General features: G+C 53.1%; 1 protein-coding gene across 9 annotated transcripts in view; it reads right to left on the minus strand.

Moving 5' to 3' along the window:
* Window positions 1-17,239, minus strand: part of ARHGAP39 (Rho GTPase activating protein 39) — a 45,186-nt gene that overhangs the window by 11,527 nt on the left and 16,420 nt on the right. For 8 of the 9 annotated variants that reach the window (XR_012502169.1, XM_074352736.1, XM_074352734.1 and 5 more), the window contains 2 exons: window positions 11,384-11,467; window positions 1,665-3,021 (listed from right to left, as the gene is read on the minus strand). Coding sequence is in view for 8 of the 9 variants with exons in the window: in XM_074352736.1 (XP_074208837.1) it covers window positions 1,665-3,021; window positions 11,384-11,467 (1,441 nt within the window). In the remaining variant the exon portion in view is untranslated. Of the gene's footprint in view, window positions 1-1,664; window positions 3,022-11,383; window positions 11,468-14,107; window positions 14,991-17,239 lie in introns of those variants that run through there. The other variant, XM_045521336.2, reaches the window with a different exon arrangement.

The raw sequence follows: 17,239 nt of genomic DNA on the forward strand, positions 1-17,239 counted from the left end.
GGGGGGCCCACCTGACCCACCAGGTGAGAGGTGTGACCTCCCATTCTGGCCCTGAGGCTTCTGGAGGAGTGAGGCCTGGGGTGGGGCAGGGTGGGTGTCAGTGGCCTGATGGCACAGAGGCCCTTGCTGGGCAGCAGGGGGCGGGGCCGGGCCTGGGCTTCTAGCTCTGTGACTCATCTCGTCCTGCTGCCTGGTGGGGCCTGGGACGAGGACCCAGAGGGGCCCTTCTTCCAACTGTACCCTGAGGGCTTGACCTCCAGGAGGTGCTCTCCCCGGTCCAGCAAGGGTCTGGGGGTGGGAGGAAGCCACACGTGTGTTTCCTCGGCTTCTTGGGCTGCTGTAGCCCCAGTTGGGAAAGTGCTGGTAGATGCTGCACCCCGGAGCTCACACGGCCCTCCACAGGCTGGGAGCCCAGACCCCATGGGTTGGGGGGGCAGGGCACTGCCTCTTACCGGCCTGATGAAAAGGGCAGCCCCACAAAGAAACCCCGAGTCAGCGTTTGACAGTGTCTCGGATCACAGAACCACCTGCCCTCCCTGCTGGGGCTCCCCTCTTTCCCCAGTGAAGACATCCACCTGGGGTCATGGGCAGAGTGATGCTGTGCACAGGTAGGGCCAGGCCTGGGAGGCGCCGTGGGCCGGGGCCCTCCCCTCCTACAATGCTAGGAAAAGAAGGGGTTGTTCCAGGCCCCCTCTCCACCTCCCAAATGGCCTCAGTGCACCTGCCTCTCTAATCCTTGGTCTTGAGAGCAGGGAAGGCAACCTCCCTGGGCAGCGCCAGGTATGGATGTCGGACAGGCTCTTGGAGCCCACATGTCCCTTCTGTCCAGATCAAGTGCTCCCACCTCCCACCTCCCCTTCCAGTCTGTCTCACTGTCCTCCTGTGTTACAAGCCACAGACACAAACGCTGCTCTGAGCACTCCAGCCTGGGGCGGAGGACACATCTTCCCCAGCAGGGATGGGGGTGGACATGAGAAGCCTGATCCGGGAGAACTTGCCACTGCCTGCTCTGGGCAGTTGCCAGGACAGACACTCAGCCTTGGCTTCAGTAGCAGACTGCCAGGCATCCGGAGATGGGGACCAGGACACTGATCCACACCAAGCCCTGGCACTGTGCTCCGTGCACTCGACTTGGCGGAAAATGCACACAGGTTCTGAGGGCCGGACAGATGTCCACGCCTGGCACTGAACAGGGAGGACACATCAGGCTGGCCTTCTGCTTTGGTTCCAGCTGCAGCCCAGGGTCCTAAGAGCCACCTGGGGCCTGCTGAGTGTGTCCTGGCCACAGGGCCAGATGTCTAACATCCCTCCATGTGGGAGCCACCCTCTGGAAGGGCCCTGAGCCACCCCTGCACAGCTCCTCACCTGAGGGCCTGTTCACAGGCTGGAGAACAGAGGCTCAGGGCTCAGTGGGTGGGTGGCTGCCCGCCCGTCTCCCTGCCTCTGTGGCCTGGAATCAGGACATGGCCCCTGGCCCCTGGCGGCTCGGGAGCACTGGCCGGGCCTCATGAGGAGCGGAGGTGAGAGACCCCATGCTGGTGGAGGCCTCGGGGGCATTCACTGTCTGCCCTCATGCCTGCCAGCAACTGGGAGGATGCACCACACAGTGGGCCCACCGCCTGCCCCACCCCTGCCCGGGGACCCACCCAGGGCTGCGCCCCTACCTGTGAAGGGTGGAGGTAGGGCTCTGGGGACGCCAGGCTGGTCTGCACAGAGACGCTCTTCTCCAGCAGGACCTGGGGGAAGGCAAGCCTGTCCAAGGCGCCCCTCTGCCAGTGCTTGCTCTCCTGCTGGGCTAGCGCCTCGTCCTCGCTGAAGGCGCGCACCACGGGCCCGGGCATGGGCAGCGGCACGGCCCCGTCACTCTCATAACCCGAGCCATCCTGTTGGGAGTCCCAGCTGCCCCTCTGCTTCATGTGCAAGTGGGCCTGCTGTGCCTCCCAGGCCAGCCGGGTCTGTGCCAGGAAGGGCTCAGTCATGCCCCGGGGCCCGTCCGCCTCACCCGCCTTGCCGTCTGTGCGCTTTGTGGGGGCCAGGCTGGGCCCACACAGGGGCCGCTCCTCTGTCAGGGGCTGCTCGCTGAGCAGGTCGCGGTCCCCAGGGCCTTCGGTGGATGAAGCGCCGGGGGCATGGCCCAGGGAGGGGTTCCTGCTCTTCCTCTTGCGTGTGGTAGGGGAGTAGCCTGTCGAGGACATGGTGTCCTGCTGGCTGGACCAGGACATGGCATCATCCTGGGGCTGGGGCAGAGGCAAGGGCGATTGGGCGTGCCGCAGCTCGGGCCCCTCCATGCTGCTGTAGTCCCCGGACGTGACCCCCAGGCGCTGGTCCCGCAACAGGCAGGGGCTAGGTTGCAGGGAGAGTGAGCCGCTGCCAGGGTTGGGTGCGTACTTGTGCCGTGGGCCCATGCGCAGCTTGGGGCTGGAGCCAGCCTGCTCCACGTACACCAGCTGCCGCACGTACTCCTTGCCCGCTGGGCTGTACTCCAGGCTCAGGTAGCGCTCAGGGCACTTCTGCCTGGTGAGCACCAGCTGCTGGTAGGGCGAGGCGGAGGCCTGCTTGGGGGGCTTGCGGCCGGGAGACCGCTGGGGAGAGCCGGCCTGGTAGCCCCCACCGGCCTCGTACTGCACGTCCATGGGTGGCTCGTCATAGAGGGGGGCCTGGTACTCCACAGGGGGCTCCTCGTAGAGGGGGGGCTCATAGGCATAGCGTGGGGAGGAGGGCTGCGAGTCACCAGCGGGCTTGCGGGGCTGGGCCAGCAGAGGGGAGCAGCTCCCCAGCTCTGCCCTCTTCAGGAAGGGCGAGGGCCTCCGCTCAGAGAAGAAGACAGGGCTGTCCGCATCAGGGGTGAGAGCCTGCAGGCTGGGTGAGTGCTGGCCCCCAGAGGGTCTGCGGGAGCGCCCGCCAGGCTGGCTGTCCAGCGGGTAGCCATTGCCCTGCGGGGAGAGGAAGCTGGGCTCCCTGTCGGCAACTTTGATGAGCATGCGCTCCTTGGTGCCCGAGTTCCAGCGCAGTGAGGAGGTCCTGGAGAGGGTGATGTAGCACAGGTTACCCAGGGGGGTCTGAGGGGCAGGTTACCGGGTGTGGGGGGCAGGTCACATGGGGGAGGTCCTGGGGGAAAACAGGTTACCCAAGGGCGTCTGGGGGGCAGGTTACCGGGGGTAGGGGGGTGGGGGATGACAGGTTACCTAGGGGAAGTCCTGGTGGGGGCGGGTTACCAGGGGGAGGTGGAAATCTGGCCCTGCTGTCAGCCGGGACCCATTACCCACCAACCTAGACCTCATGGGTGTCTGAAGTTAGGGATGAGAAGGCCTGGTTATTTCTCACTGTCCTTACCCACAATGGGGCTGCAGGTTGTGGGGGCCTGGTACCTGCCAGGGCTCCCTGTAATCAGCTGTGCACCTTTCACTGCTGCCCTGACCCCTGGTCAGTGCAGCCTGGGGCAGCTGCCCTTCTGTCCCGGGAGCTCCCCTCACACATTTCCCAAGTCAGTGCTGCAGCCTGCCCCCTGCCCCGGGGGGCTGTCCTGCCCCAGGAGCTTCCCCCAGATCCCCAGCCACTGCCCATGGTGACACTCCCTGCAAGGGCCTCTGAACGTGTCTCTGAACCAGCCCAGAACCATCTCTGTAAGGAAGAGCCAGGAAGGGCGTGCCTCCCAGAGGCCTCTCGGGTTTTGGATTCGGTAAGTGTACTTCTGGTAGGCTTACTCCAGGGCTCACACCTGCCCATGTCCTTGCACAGGTGGTGGCCCACACACCCCTGTGCAATAGCATTTCAGGCCATTTTTCAAACACAGAGGCTCCTGTGAGCTCCAAAAAGGCTGACTGCGGTCCTGTGGCTATGCCAGCACCCGGACAGCACTCTGTACCCAGAGACGATAAAACTGTCCCCAGGGCCCGGGAAAGCCTGCATCAGGTACCCTGGGGGTTAAGGCCCCAAATCCTGGCCCTCCAGCCCAGGCAGGGGGTCCACTCTGGACTTGCAGCCTCTTCTGAGCTTCACTTGCTTGGTGACAACATGGGTGACACTGCCCGTAGGGTTACACAGACTTGACAACACACTCCGTGTCCCACAGCTGCCTCTGCCATGCTAGGCGCTGGACCAGGAGTCCAGGAGAGATGAGTGGGGCCCACCTCTGCTACCTGCTCTCCCCTCAAGAGACTTCTGGCTGCCTTGAGGATTTTCTTTTTATACTCAGTATTCAGAACACGTGCTCTAGTGTTTGGGACTCACAGCACTTCCTCAGTCTGCGGCGTGGCACCCTTCACAACTGCTAGAAACCCCTGACGGCTACCTTTCAAACATCACTTCCACCCTGTTTCCTCTCCCCTCTTCTGGAGGTCACCCACAGTCCTCCTCGCCGTGGGCCACAAGGCTCCAGCCTGCGTTGCGTACTTTCTATCGCTGGCATCTCCACGCAGTAAGTGTCTTCCTCTGTTCTGACTTCCAATTTATTTTCTGTTTAGCTATGCTTAAACTACTTTTACATCCATATATTGAGTTATTTTTTGTTATATTTTTCAGTTCTAGAATATCTATTTAATTCTTTTTTTTTTTAAGAGCACTTTTAGGTTCACAGCAAAACTGAGCAGAAAGCACAGAGGTTTCCTATGTAACTCCTGCCCCAGCTCACACCCCAGTTACTAGCATCTCACGCTGGCACACGTGCTGCAACTGATGGACCTATACTGACACTTCATAACCAACCCAAGTTCTGAGTTTACATTAGGGTTCGCTCTCAGTGTTGTACATTCTATGGGTTTGGACAAACGTATGACACGTATCCACCAGTATAGTGTCATATGGAACACTTTCATGGCCCTAAACCCCCGTGCTCTGTCTGTTCATCCCACCCTCCCTGCCTTAACCCTGGCAACCACTGATCTTTTTGACTGTCTCCAGAGAGGCCAATCTGAAAAGGCTACATCCTGTACAACCGCACAGTATCACAGAGATGGAATGACGGGATCACACAGGGCGCAGCCTTTTCAGATGGGCTTCTTTCGTTTAGTGACATGCACTTACGGTTCCTCCATGTCTTTTCATGGCTGACGGCTCATTTCTCTTTAGCACCGGATAACATTCCATTATCTGGATGGATCACAGTTTATTCATCCATTTACCTACTAAAGACATCTTGGTTGCTTCTGAGTTTTGGCAATTACGAATAAAGCTGCTCTAAACATCTGTGTGTAGGTTTCTGTGTGGATGTTAAGTGTTCAGCCCCTTTGGGTAAATGCCAAGGAGCACGACTGCTGAATCCTTAGAGTATATTTGGTTTTATAAGAAACTGCCACACTGTCTTCCAAAGCGGCTGCACCGTTCTGCATTCAACAGCTCCCAGCAACGAACGAGAGTTCCCGTGGCTCCACGTCATCCCCAGCACTTGGCGCTGTCAGTGCCTGGATTCCGGCCGCTCTGACAGTTGTGCAGTGGGGCCTCAGTGTCGCGTTACCTTGCGTTTCCCTGGTGACGAGCAACGTGGAGTGTCTTTCACAGGCTCACCTGCCATCTGTAGGTGCTCTCTGGTCAGGTGCCTGTTTAGCTCTTTGGCACGTTTTAAAATCAGGTGGTTTTCTTACTGTTGAGTTTTAAGAGTTCTTTGTATATTTTGGACAACAGTCCTTCACCAAATGTGCCTTTTGCAAATATTTGCTCCCAGTCTGTGGCTTGTCTTCTCCTTTCCTTGACACTGTTTTTTTTGCAGAGCAGAATTTTTTAATTTTAATGAAGTCCAGCTTATCAATGATTTTTCATGGGTTGTGCCTTTGGTGTTTTACCTAAAGAGTCACTGCCAAAACCGAGGTCATCTCGGCTTTCTCGTCTGTTACCTTCTAGGAGTTAGTTTTGTGTTTCACGTTTAGGTCTGTGGTCCACTTTGAGTTAATTTCCATGAGGGGTGTCAGGCCTGTGTCTGGACTCGTTGTCTTGCATGTGGTGTCCGGTTGTTCCAGCATCTTTGCTCCATTGTGTTGCCTCCACCCCTCTGTCAGAGAGGTCAGTTGACTACATTTATGGGGGTCTATCTGTCATCACCCAAGTCTATTCCATTAGTCTTTTTGTCATCTTTTTCTTGTTTTCAAACCAATGCCACACTGTCTTGATTATGGTAACTTGATAGTAGGTCTTGAAATTGGGTAGTATTGTTCCTCCAGTTTTGTTCTACTTGGATACTTGAGGCTGTTCTGGCCTCTCCATGTAAATTTTAGAATCACTTTGTCAATATCCACAGAATAACTTGCTCGGATTCTGATTGAGATTGCCCAGAATTTACAGATCAAGTTGGGAAGAACTGACATCTTTCTCCATTTAGTTCTTTTTTGGTATCTTTCATCAGGGTTTTATAGTTTTCCTCATATAGATTTTGCACATATTTTGTTAGATTTATACCTAAGTATTTCATTTTGGGCAGGAGTAATGTAAATGATATTGTTTCTAATCTCAAATCTCATCTGTTCACTGCTCATAAATAGGAAAGCAATCGACTTTTGTATATTTAGCTTGTATCCTGCAACCTTGCTATAATCACTTAGTTTTAAGTTTGTCAGTTCTTTAGGGTTTTCTACACAGATGATCACGTCATTTACAAAGCCAGTTTCATTTTTTCTTATTGCATTAGCAAGGACTCCCAATACGATACTGAAAAGCAGAGGTCAGAGGGGCAGTTCTTGCCTTGCTCCTGATCTTACTGGGAAAGCTGTGAGCTTCTCGCCGCCAGATAAGACGCTAGCTGTAAGTTCTTTGTAGATATTATCAAGTTGAGGAAGCTCCCCTTCATTCCTAGTTTACTGATAGGGTTTTGTTTTTTGCTTTTTAATCACAAATGGGTGTTGGATTTTGCCAAATGTTTTTTCCGGATCTATTGATACAATCATGGATTCTTCCTCTTTGGCTTAGTGACGTAATAGATTACACTGATTCTCAAATGTTGAAGCGGCCTTGCATATCTGGGATACATCCCACTTGCTCACAGTGTGTAATTCTTTTCACATACTGTTGCATTTGATTTGCTAGTACTCTGTTGAAGATTTTTACATCTCTGGTCACCAGAGAGATTGGTCTGTAGTTTTCTTTTCTTGTAACGTGTTTGTCTTGTTTTGATATTAGAGTAACACTGGACTCACAGATGAGTTAGGAAGTAGTCCCTCTGCTTCTGTCCTCTGAAAGAGTCTATAGAGAAGTGGGATAATATTTTCCACAAATGTTTGGTAGAATTCACTAGTGCGCCCATGTGGGACTGGGGCTTTCTGTTTTGGAAGGTTGTTAATTATTGATTCAATTTCTTTAATAGATACAGACCTATTCAGATAGTCTATGTCTTCTTATATGTCAGATTGTGGCAGTTTGTGTCTTTCAAGAAATTGGTTTATTTCACTGAGGCTGTCAAATTTGTGTGCACAGAATTGTTGATAGTATTCCTGTATTTTCTTTTTAAATGTCCAAGGAATCTGTAGTGATGTCTCCTCTTTCATTTCTGATATTAGTAATTTGTTCCTTTCTTTTTCTTAGACTGGCTAGATGCTTACTGGTTTTATCCATCATTTCAAGGAATCAGCTTTTCATTTTACTGATTTTTCTTCCTGATTTCCTATTTATAATGTCGTTGATTTCCACTTTAATTTTTATATGTTTTCTTCTGCTTACTTTAGGTTTAATTTGCTCATCTTTTTCTAGTTTCCAAGAATGAAAGCTTAGCTACTTGATTTTAGATGCTTCTTCTTTTCTAAAATATGCACTCACTGATATAAATTTCCCTCTAAGTATTGCTTTTACTGCATCCCACAGGTTTTGATAAGTTGTCTTTTCATTTTTAGTTAGTTCAAGATATTTAAAAATTTCTCTTGAGATTTCTTCCTTGACCCATGTGTGATTCAGAAGTGTGCTGTTTAACCGGCAAGTATATGGGGGTTTTCCAGTTATCTTTCTGTTACTGATTTCTAGTTTAATTCCATTGGGGTCTGAATGCAAATACTGTATTATTTCTGTTGTTTTAAATTTGTTAAACTCTGTATTATGGCCTACAATGTGATCTATCTTGGTGAAATTATTTTATTTAAAAAATTGCCATTTAATACCTTGTACATATGAATCATATTTATTAAAGTCAGTGTCTGATAATTCTACAATATAGATCTCCTATGGGTCTGGTTTCTATTGCCTGTTTTTGCTGTGAATCAGTTCTGGCAATTTTAGACTGAAATTCTGGCGACTGTGTATCAAGAACTGTAGACATCATTTGAGGCTGTGGTTTACCTCTGCTTCTGGCAGGCAGTTGGGACTGAGCTGGTTGGCAGGCAAGCTCATGTCTTGAGGGCTGGCCTATGTGTCCCGCCTATTCTTTCATTCAGCCTTCAGAAGTCTACACAGAATCAGGGGACGCTAACAAGGTCCCCTCTGTGGCTCCTGAGTGCTGACGTTTGGACCCCCAGCCCTGGGGCAATGACCTCGGCTGCAGTTCTGGCTCCTTGGTAGATCTCTGATGCCTGCAGGACAACTGGGTCTACTTCGTTCCTGTTGTGCAGGCTGGCCCATCACCAGCACAGACAGTAGAAATCCCAAGCATCTTAAGAAACCAGTTGTGTAGTCTGGTTCCTCTGCCTTTGTCCTCTGTCGCTGGGCCTTTCTGGGCAAGGCCATGAGTCCTAACTACTGGGGGTGGCTGAGGCAGGACTCAGAACCAGAGTCAGCAGTGTGAGATTGGGGCGAGACTGAGAGGCCCCATGCTGGCTGGAGGCAGCCTGCCCCAGTAACCTAGTGCGTGGCTGCCTCAGCACAGCCAGGGTCAAACCTGCTGGCTGAGGATGACACCCAGCAGTGTGGCCTCATCACACCGTGGAGAAGTTGGACAGCAGCAGGGCTCGGGAGGCAGGCTCCCATTCCTAGGAGCTCTGCTCCTGTTGCCAGAGTCCACCCAGGCAGGCAGAGCAGAGGGCAGCGGTTCACGTGCTGAGCACCCACAGACCCTGAGAATGGCTCTGGAGTTCGAGAGGACAGGGCTGACTGGAGACTGCAGTTGCTGCTGTGGGCCATGGGGGTCCCTTCCCATCTCTGTCCCCAAGTCCTCGTTGGTTCTCATGAGGACTGAGTAACATAATGTGCATAAAATAGAGTTCTCAGTTGAGAAGTGACACCCAGGAAACACTCAGCAGGTGGGAACCATTATTTCTGCACATCTTTTCATCACTCAGCAGTAGTGCTCCCATCCCCACGCCAGGCCCTCAGCGGCGGCTGCACTGGAAAGAGCGACCCTGCCTGTGAAGGCTGCTGGAGCTCCGGCCGGAGGAGGCACCTCGCTGGCCAGTCATGGGCCAACACAGCCACACTGTGGGATGAGAAGGGTGGGAGAGTGTCAGGCACATCTATCCCAGGACCTGAGAGCACTTCCAGGAGTCAGGGCGGAGACGGACCAAGGCAGGAGAAAGTCGCCAAGCAGACAGCACCCTTGCGTGGAGGGCATCCACGGGAGTCTCACTTGACCCTCGAGGCAGGCCCGGAGTCGTGGGCTCCGTGTCTTATGGGGAAACATGCCCCCAGGGGCCCAGCCCTGTTGGATGTCCACGATCTTCTGGTCTGGGAAGGCATCTCTCTCACCGCATCCCTCAGGGCCTCGCCCCCTACCCCTGTGCAGGCAGCTCCATGCCCTGCCTTCCCACCAGATCCCATGCTCTGCCTTCTCTTGGGAGCCCTCCCCCAAACCCTTGCAACCAGCTTCCAGGCCCTGCTGTCTGCTTCTTGTCCAGAGTCTCTTCAGCCTGCCCCTGCTGAGGCCACTGAGCGGCACCCCTTCCACCCCGTCCAGCCTCTACCTGCCCTCTGACCTCTATCTCCTTAGAGCTCCGCAAACCCAGGAAGCCTGTCCGTCTCCTCTCATCGTGATTCTCTGTGACTTTGCTAGGGTGGAGGTACCACGGCAGAGAGAGACCACTTGTCCCTCAAAAAGACCACACGGTGCCCCGTGCAGCAGTTCAGAGGATGCTTCCAAACCCCGAGGGAAGGAGGAGGGCCTCCCACAGACTCTGGGAATGCTGGAAGCCGGGCGCTGGTGCTGGGACATTTAGCTCAGGGAGGTTTCAAAAGAAAAATGGAGACACTGAAACCAAAGCTGGAGAGAGCCCCCTTCTCCAATGCCACCACCTCAGGGAAGTGCTGCTGGGCATGTGGATGCCCGAAGGAGCAGGCGAGAAAAGGAGAGATGGCCTGACAGGCGGGTTTCAGGAGGCAGCCTCACACCAGTGAGTGAGTGCTGCTCACGTGGAACAAGGAGACCCCACAAGGAGCAGCCTGAACCGTGCAAATGTCAGGCCACCGATGCGCCTGTGCGGGCCCTGCCCAGCACACAGCCTTCCCCATCCTTGCAGACCTTGTCTGTCCATAGACACCAGTCTCCCTGTCCTTCCCACTGTGTTTGTGAGGGTGTGGCCTCACGTGCAGCCCAGGTGGCACTTAGGATGGCAGGGCCAGGGCAGCGCTGGGCCACCAATGACCAGGCAGCACGCGCATCCTGCAGGGCCCAGGGCTTGTGACGGGCAGCCTGCCAGAGAGCGGTTTAGCACACGGGAGGCGCCACGTCTGGGGACCTGAGCTGGCCTGGAGGGTGGGTGCAGTGGGGCCCGATGAGAATGCAGAAGCACGGGAGGCTACGAAACATGCCTGCGGTCACATAGCCCCACGGCTGGACCCAGGCAGCTGCGATTCCTTTCCCCACAAGCCCAGACAACACTTTCAAGCTTGACCTTTAAACTGTCTGCGCAAACTGCCAAATGCTCCTCACGTCTTCAAATTCCTCCCCAACATGTGTTATTGCTGTTGGTCTGTGCTGGGGGGGGGGGGGGGTCCCTTGGCCACCAGGGGCCCAGCCCTGGCCTGGCCACCCAAAGCTGCAGGAGTAGGTGCCTGCTCCAGGTGGACATACAGCTGACCAAGAGGGGCCCCTGCCCAGCCTGATGGCCGCTGTGCCCGGGGTCCCAAGGCCCTCTGGAAATCCCAATGCCCAGCAAGGCCCACCGGGGGCCGGGAGATGCCACAATCGACTCCCTCTCACTGACCGACACCAGTCTTCCCAACATTGCCTGAGAAGCACCTGATGTGCAGCCCGGAGCTCCTGGGGAGACCCCACGCTAAGGGCCCCCAGGGAGTCTGCCCGGGGTTGGGGGCAGCACCCTGGACTCAACAACTCCCCACCTGGGCAGTGACAAGTGTCCTCTAGGACCGGTCACTGCCATGCCAGCCTGGGGGCCACTTTGCCCAGGCGTCCATCTCCCCTGCGCACGGTGCATGGCCAGCTAGTTGCTCCTGGCTGAGCCAGGCTCTTCTCCAGCTCGCCCACGAGTTGCCAGACAACCACCCTTGGGCTGGAGACAGGGCCAAGCCTGAGGCGGGGCTCTACCTGCAGTGAGGAAGGTGGCCGTCCGCGCCGTAGTCCCGGTAAACCTCACAGTCCTTCTCCAGGAGTGCTCCCGAGGGCGAGGAGCTGAAACACAGCAGAAGGGAGAGAGGCGTAAGCGCAGTGCAGACACTTTCATATATGACGCATTTAAAGTCATAAGCCTTCCTTCCACTTTTCTGAACGTGGGTGCTGCCCACAAAGCTGTCCCCTTCAGCTGGTCAGATGAGTATTTCCTGGGTCCTCACTACCCACCTCAGTGCCTGGCTCGTGGCCCATGTGGTAGAGACTGGAGACCCCCAGCCCTCCCGCAGGGCAGCCCCACCTTGGCCCCATCCAGCGGCCGGGGGGCAGGCAAGGACACTGACTCAGATGACTGGAGCTCAGATGACTGGAACTGGGGCCACTGTCCTAAGGGCAGAGCCGCGGGTTAGTGAGAATCACAGCTTCAAACAGACGTGACCATTTGACCTGAGAGGAGGCAGGCTTAGAAACTCCCTCCTGGGGACGGTGAGCTTAAGGGCAGGGCCTGGACACAGCAGCCCTTCAATATCCATGAGACAAGGGAGTGGGTGATTATCTCGCCAGATGCCCAAAGGCATGTGATCAGATTAATATCTGCTTAGGATTTTTAAAACTCTCAGTAATACAAAAGGGAAAGAAAATTTACTTAACTTGATCAAGAATATCCATATTAAAACCCCAGGCCTTCACAATATTCATCAGTAAAAGGCTGCAAGCATACCCATTAAAGTCAGGGTGAGAACAGTCACTCTCACTACCAGTGTGTAATGATTTCAGAAACACTAGTCAGCACAAGAAGAATTTTAAAAAAGCAAGAGATGCGAATATTTGAAAAGAAGAGAGAAAATTATTTTTAGCTGTCAACCCAGAAAAACTAAAATAATCAGCTGAAAAACTATCAGAAGCATTAAGAGAGACTGATGTAATAATCACATGTGTCAGTAAGTCAACGGTTCTCCTGTGTGTCAGCAGTAAGTAGGCACAAGCAGAGTTCACACTCATGATGGCAGTAGCAACAAAAATAAAAGTCCTAGCCATAAATTAACATGGAATATGTTGGATCAGTATGAATAAAACTATAAATTTTTATTGAGGTACATAAAGGAACCTGAATATGTAACAGAGTAACACAAAAATCGTGGATGCGAAAACTCAGTAATTCCTAAGCTATATAAAGATACTTCTCTGTAAATTAGCTAATAAATTTCATATAATTCTAGTAAAATTTCCAATAGGAAGGAATGTGTTAAAAAGTTAGAATGTTTGGAAACTTAACACCAAATATAAACATTTAATAACAATTAAGGAAAGTTCAGGGATGACAGACAGTTGGAGAGACAGTTCGTTCCACTGGATATAACACGTTATCAAGGGACAGAATTAAAACGATATAGGACTGGCAGAGGGAGAGACAGATTCTGGAACGCAACAGAAAGCCCAAATATTGACCTAACCATGTAAGAATTTAGTAAACAGGGACTAAAAACTTCACATTATCAAGTGCACCAGAAGCGGCCCGTGCGTCCAGCAGCGGGCGGTCGCGGGTGCTCAGCGGAGCTGCAGCTGTGGGGACAAACCCCACAAAGCAAGTACACAAAACTGGGAGCAGAGGAGCAAGTGGGTTTTAAATCCTTCTGTGTGGTCACATGTATTTTTGGCAACTAATGTGCGTCTCTAATGAAAATGTCATCATTTGAAAAAGAAGCTGACCAGATGAACGGCTAATGTTAATGTGGACGGGTGGTCAGTACCTTCAAACACATAACAACTATGACTGTGCCACAGGACGAGAAGCTGGGGACTCGAGGAGTGATGCATGCACCTAGCCCCCCCCCCCTCCTGCGGCTGCGGGCAGCGCTTCAGAGACAGGGCTGTCACGAACTCACGGCTGCAGCCACCCCGCCACTCCTGTGTCCATGGTGGCCCAGCTGATACACACCTCTTCCTTCAGCACTGAGCAACGCCATCCTTCCGCCACCAGGCGCCCCTGAAACCCTGGAGGCACTATGGATGACAACCGTTGAAGGCTGGTGTCCTGGTCCCCCGGGCTATCACCTCTTCAGGCCTGGGCTGGGGCAGGAACATGAGGGGGACAGACACATACCTGCTCCCAGGGGCTCAGACTCGGGCTGGAGTCCACTGCAAACAGACCAGGACCCAGACAGGAGCAGCCCCAGGAGGACGGCAGGGGGCTCCGATAGGGTGTTTGAGCGCGAACAAGGAGGGACCACAAGGGGGACGAGAAAAAGGCCCTAGGCTGGCCCTGGCGGGAAGCCGCTCAGCAACGGCAGCCTGTGGGCCATGTGCAGCCTGCTGCCCGATTTGCACAGCTCGTGAGCTAAGAATGGTTTATACGTTAAGAGATTTTTGTGAAATATGAAAACTGCATGAGATTCAAATGTCAGCGTCCATAAGGAACACATTGTTGGAAATCAGTCCGGACAACGGTGCCTGTGCGGCCACGGCAGCGCCTTGGGCACCTGGCGGGGCCAGACCTGGGCCAAGCACACACATGCCACACACTTGGGACATCTCGCTGCGACATTCCCATTCCAGCGCACTCGCCCAGCGCACGAGAAGAAGGGAGAACTGGGCCTTGAATGTCGGGCTTCCAAGGCGTGGTGGCGTGTGGGCTCTTTGCTGCTGGACAGATGGACACACAGCCGTGCTAAAAGAACACGCATCATACTGGAAGGCGCTCACCACAATGTTCCCAGCGTGAGAGGCTGAAGTGGAAATCTCATCACGGCAGAATGCTTCACAAAATGAAAGTCGCCTTCACACCAGGGACGCTTCCAAGGGGCTCAATCTCCAGTCCAGCAAGGAAAGCTGTCCACTGATGGTGAGTGAGTTAAATCACATGACTGCAGCACTTAGTTATGTGTCCCTGGAAGATAAACTTGCTCAAGACTATCAGCTTCTTGGCAGGAACAGTGGCTACAGAGTAGAGGGTGGGGAGCACGCCATCCGTCGCCAGCAGCTCAGTGCTTCTGGGCTCCCACTGGCCCCTGGCGCCGCCAGTGCTGCTCAGTTCCTGTCTTTTACTCAAGGAGCCACCACTGAGCCCGAAAGGACTCATGAGCCGGCCTCCGTGAACTGCCTACGTGGGACAGCTTACATCTGAGGTCACTGCCAAAGCAGCCGAGGGAACACCGGACTCCATCCAAACTGAAGTGGGATCCGCTGAGATGTGCACAATCGATGCCAAAGCGTGTGCAGGTCAGGAGGCTCAGCTGGAAAGCCTGCACGGCGTGGGGCTGCACGAGGTGTGTGCAGGCTACGGCTGCTCCCTGCCACTCCATGCAGAGCAGAGCACGCTGCCTGCTGCGCGTTATGGGGAGAGCAGCGGGACTCCCTGTGCTGCGTGGACTCTGCCACCACCAGCTCCACAGATTTTTGTCAGAAATAGAAGTGAAACATCCCAGCTTGCCCTATGACATGGCAGTTTAACAGCGTGACAGGGGAAACTTTAACTGTGATTTTTTAAAAAACTCAATGGCTGAAACTGAAATTTTCTGTTTGAGAAAAACCTCTTCTCAACCACTGTCATCAAACATTGATTCTGTATTTTTTTTTTCAGGTTTGACAATGTTTCTTAATGAATTCAGCCAAAAACTACAAGGCAAACAGTGCTTATATGTGAGACCAACACTGCACTGGTGTCGCTCTGGTGACCTCGCACCTGAGTCACAAGAGGCTCTGTCACCACTTCTCACACTGCTGAAAACGAAAACACGCAGCACACCCTCTTCTCCCACATGGCTCACAGGAGCCGCATCCGAGCTCCGACCCCAGGCACACCTCACAGACGCTGCAGGTTAGCCCTAGATCGCTGCAGCAGAGCCAGTCCCAGCACGTTCTGGTCTCGCAGAGCGTAAAGGCACGCCTGCGTCACCCGCAGTCTCCCAAGTGTGCGATGGCGTCGTGTCTAAACACAACGCACACACCTCAGCTAACAACAGCGCCAGTGGGAAAACAGTGCCAGCAGACTTGCCATAACCCTCCTCTGTGAGAACACAGACTCCGTGAGGCCCCACAGAGCAGGATGCCCGCAAGCACAGAGGACTGCTGAGACCTCAGCGTAAGGGCAAAGGGAATTTCCACATTTCAAAGTCCATTTAACTGTGAAACTCAGGAGCTTCCACCTAACCTCAGTCAGAAGTGGTTAATCTGACCTAAAAGGCAAAGATAGAAAAAAAATCCAACAGAACTTGAAATGCCTCCCAGGCAATGAACACGCTCTTAGAGTCATGTGCTCATGTGCTAATACCACTGCTCACTTGCACAGAAAGAAGTCTCCACAGATGACTGCGTAAGACCACGAAACGCAGCCCGTGCGCCCCACCCCCGTCACTCATTCCCCGCCCGCCAACTGTCTCCCTCTGGGATGTGCACACTGAGCAGGCGGACTGTTTCTTTCTTATACTTTCCTCAACTACTTCAACGTTTTTAATAAAAATCTGTATCTTCATAATTCAGGGGGTGTACATGTGAAAAACAGTAAAATTACTCCTAATTCGAAAAATAATCCACATGTGCCTCACCCCAAAGCCCCCCTTACGAAGCAAAGCTCCTGAGGGTTTGTTTCTGTCCCTCTGTGGGGCGGGGGTGTCCTTTCAAAAACTGAACTGGAAATCCAAGTACAACCTATATCAAGGGCCCACTGGGTAGAGAGGGCTGGCTCCTGGGCCCCAAGGGCACGAGGACGAAAGCTACAACCTCTCGCAAGTCGGTGGTCTCGCATAGCATGCCCGCGAGCGTCCTGCCACACGAGGGCCAGGTGTTCAGACAGTGAGGCACACTCCTAGCCCTGTGAGGCTACTGATGAGAAACACACTCACGTATGATGAAAAAGGACTGCATTTGGGAAAAGACGTTAAGAGGCAAATACTAACCACAGAGAAACCGTGGCCCATGCTAGTTTCAAACAAAGCCTGGTCAGGGCAAAAACATGAGTGGGCAAAATGACATAACCGCAAAGGAAGAACCTGCACCGGGAACCCGGACTCCAAATCTGCATGTAGCCAAGCCACAGCCTGCACAGCACAGCAGCGATGGGTGGAATGCAGGGGACACAGGAGCTCTGCCATCCTGGGACTCTGCCTCTCCACACTGAGAGGTCAGGTAGATCAAAATCAACCCTGACCCAACCCTGACTTAGACACAATTAACAGATCTGACCTAACAAACATGAAGAGAACCTGAGACCTAACAAACGGAGAACAGAAATTGTTTTTGAAGTAGTCATGAAATCATTTACAAAAATTCAGGACTTAGGCTACAAAGCAAGTCTATGAAAAAAAAAAATCACACTTTCTGGCTAAAATGAAATTACGTTAGCAATCAAGAACAAGAATGGAGCATAACCTATAGTTCTGGAAATTTCTAAGTTATAAATGAGACAAAATAGAAATCATAATTAAAATTAGAGAAGTATTTAAAACCAGACAATGAAAACTCTACATACCAAAATCTGTGCAATGAAACTAAAGCAGTACGTTGGGAGAAATTCATGACCTCTAATGTTTGTTTTAGAAGAAACAGGGATAAGTGGGAGTTAAGCCTCCCACAGGGTATGTCAAAAATGAGACAGTGACGTCAAGTAATGGAAGAGCTTTGAAGCAGAAGGGGGTCACCAGGGCCAGGGACGCCACAGAAGCCTCCTTAGACCTGAAAACACACCGAGCCTCTGTGGACAAAAGTGTAGAGCACAGCACCTTCCTCCGCGGGAGAAGACCACGTGACCAAGGCGCCACGCCCTCAACTGTCCACACAGCCCACCAGTCCTAACCCAAGCACAAACAGGGCTTCCCGTGGGAACCCCATCCCAAACCA

Source organism: Camelus bactrianus, chromosome 25, assembly GCF_048773025.1.
Source record: "Camelus bactrianus isolate YW-2024 breed Bactrian camel chromosome 25, ASM4877302v1, whole genome shotgun sequence".
NCBI classification, from domain to species: domain Eukaryota; kingdom Metazoa; phylum Chordata; class Mammalia; order Artiodactyla; family Camelidae; genus Camelus; species Camelus bactrianus.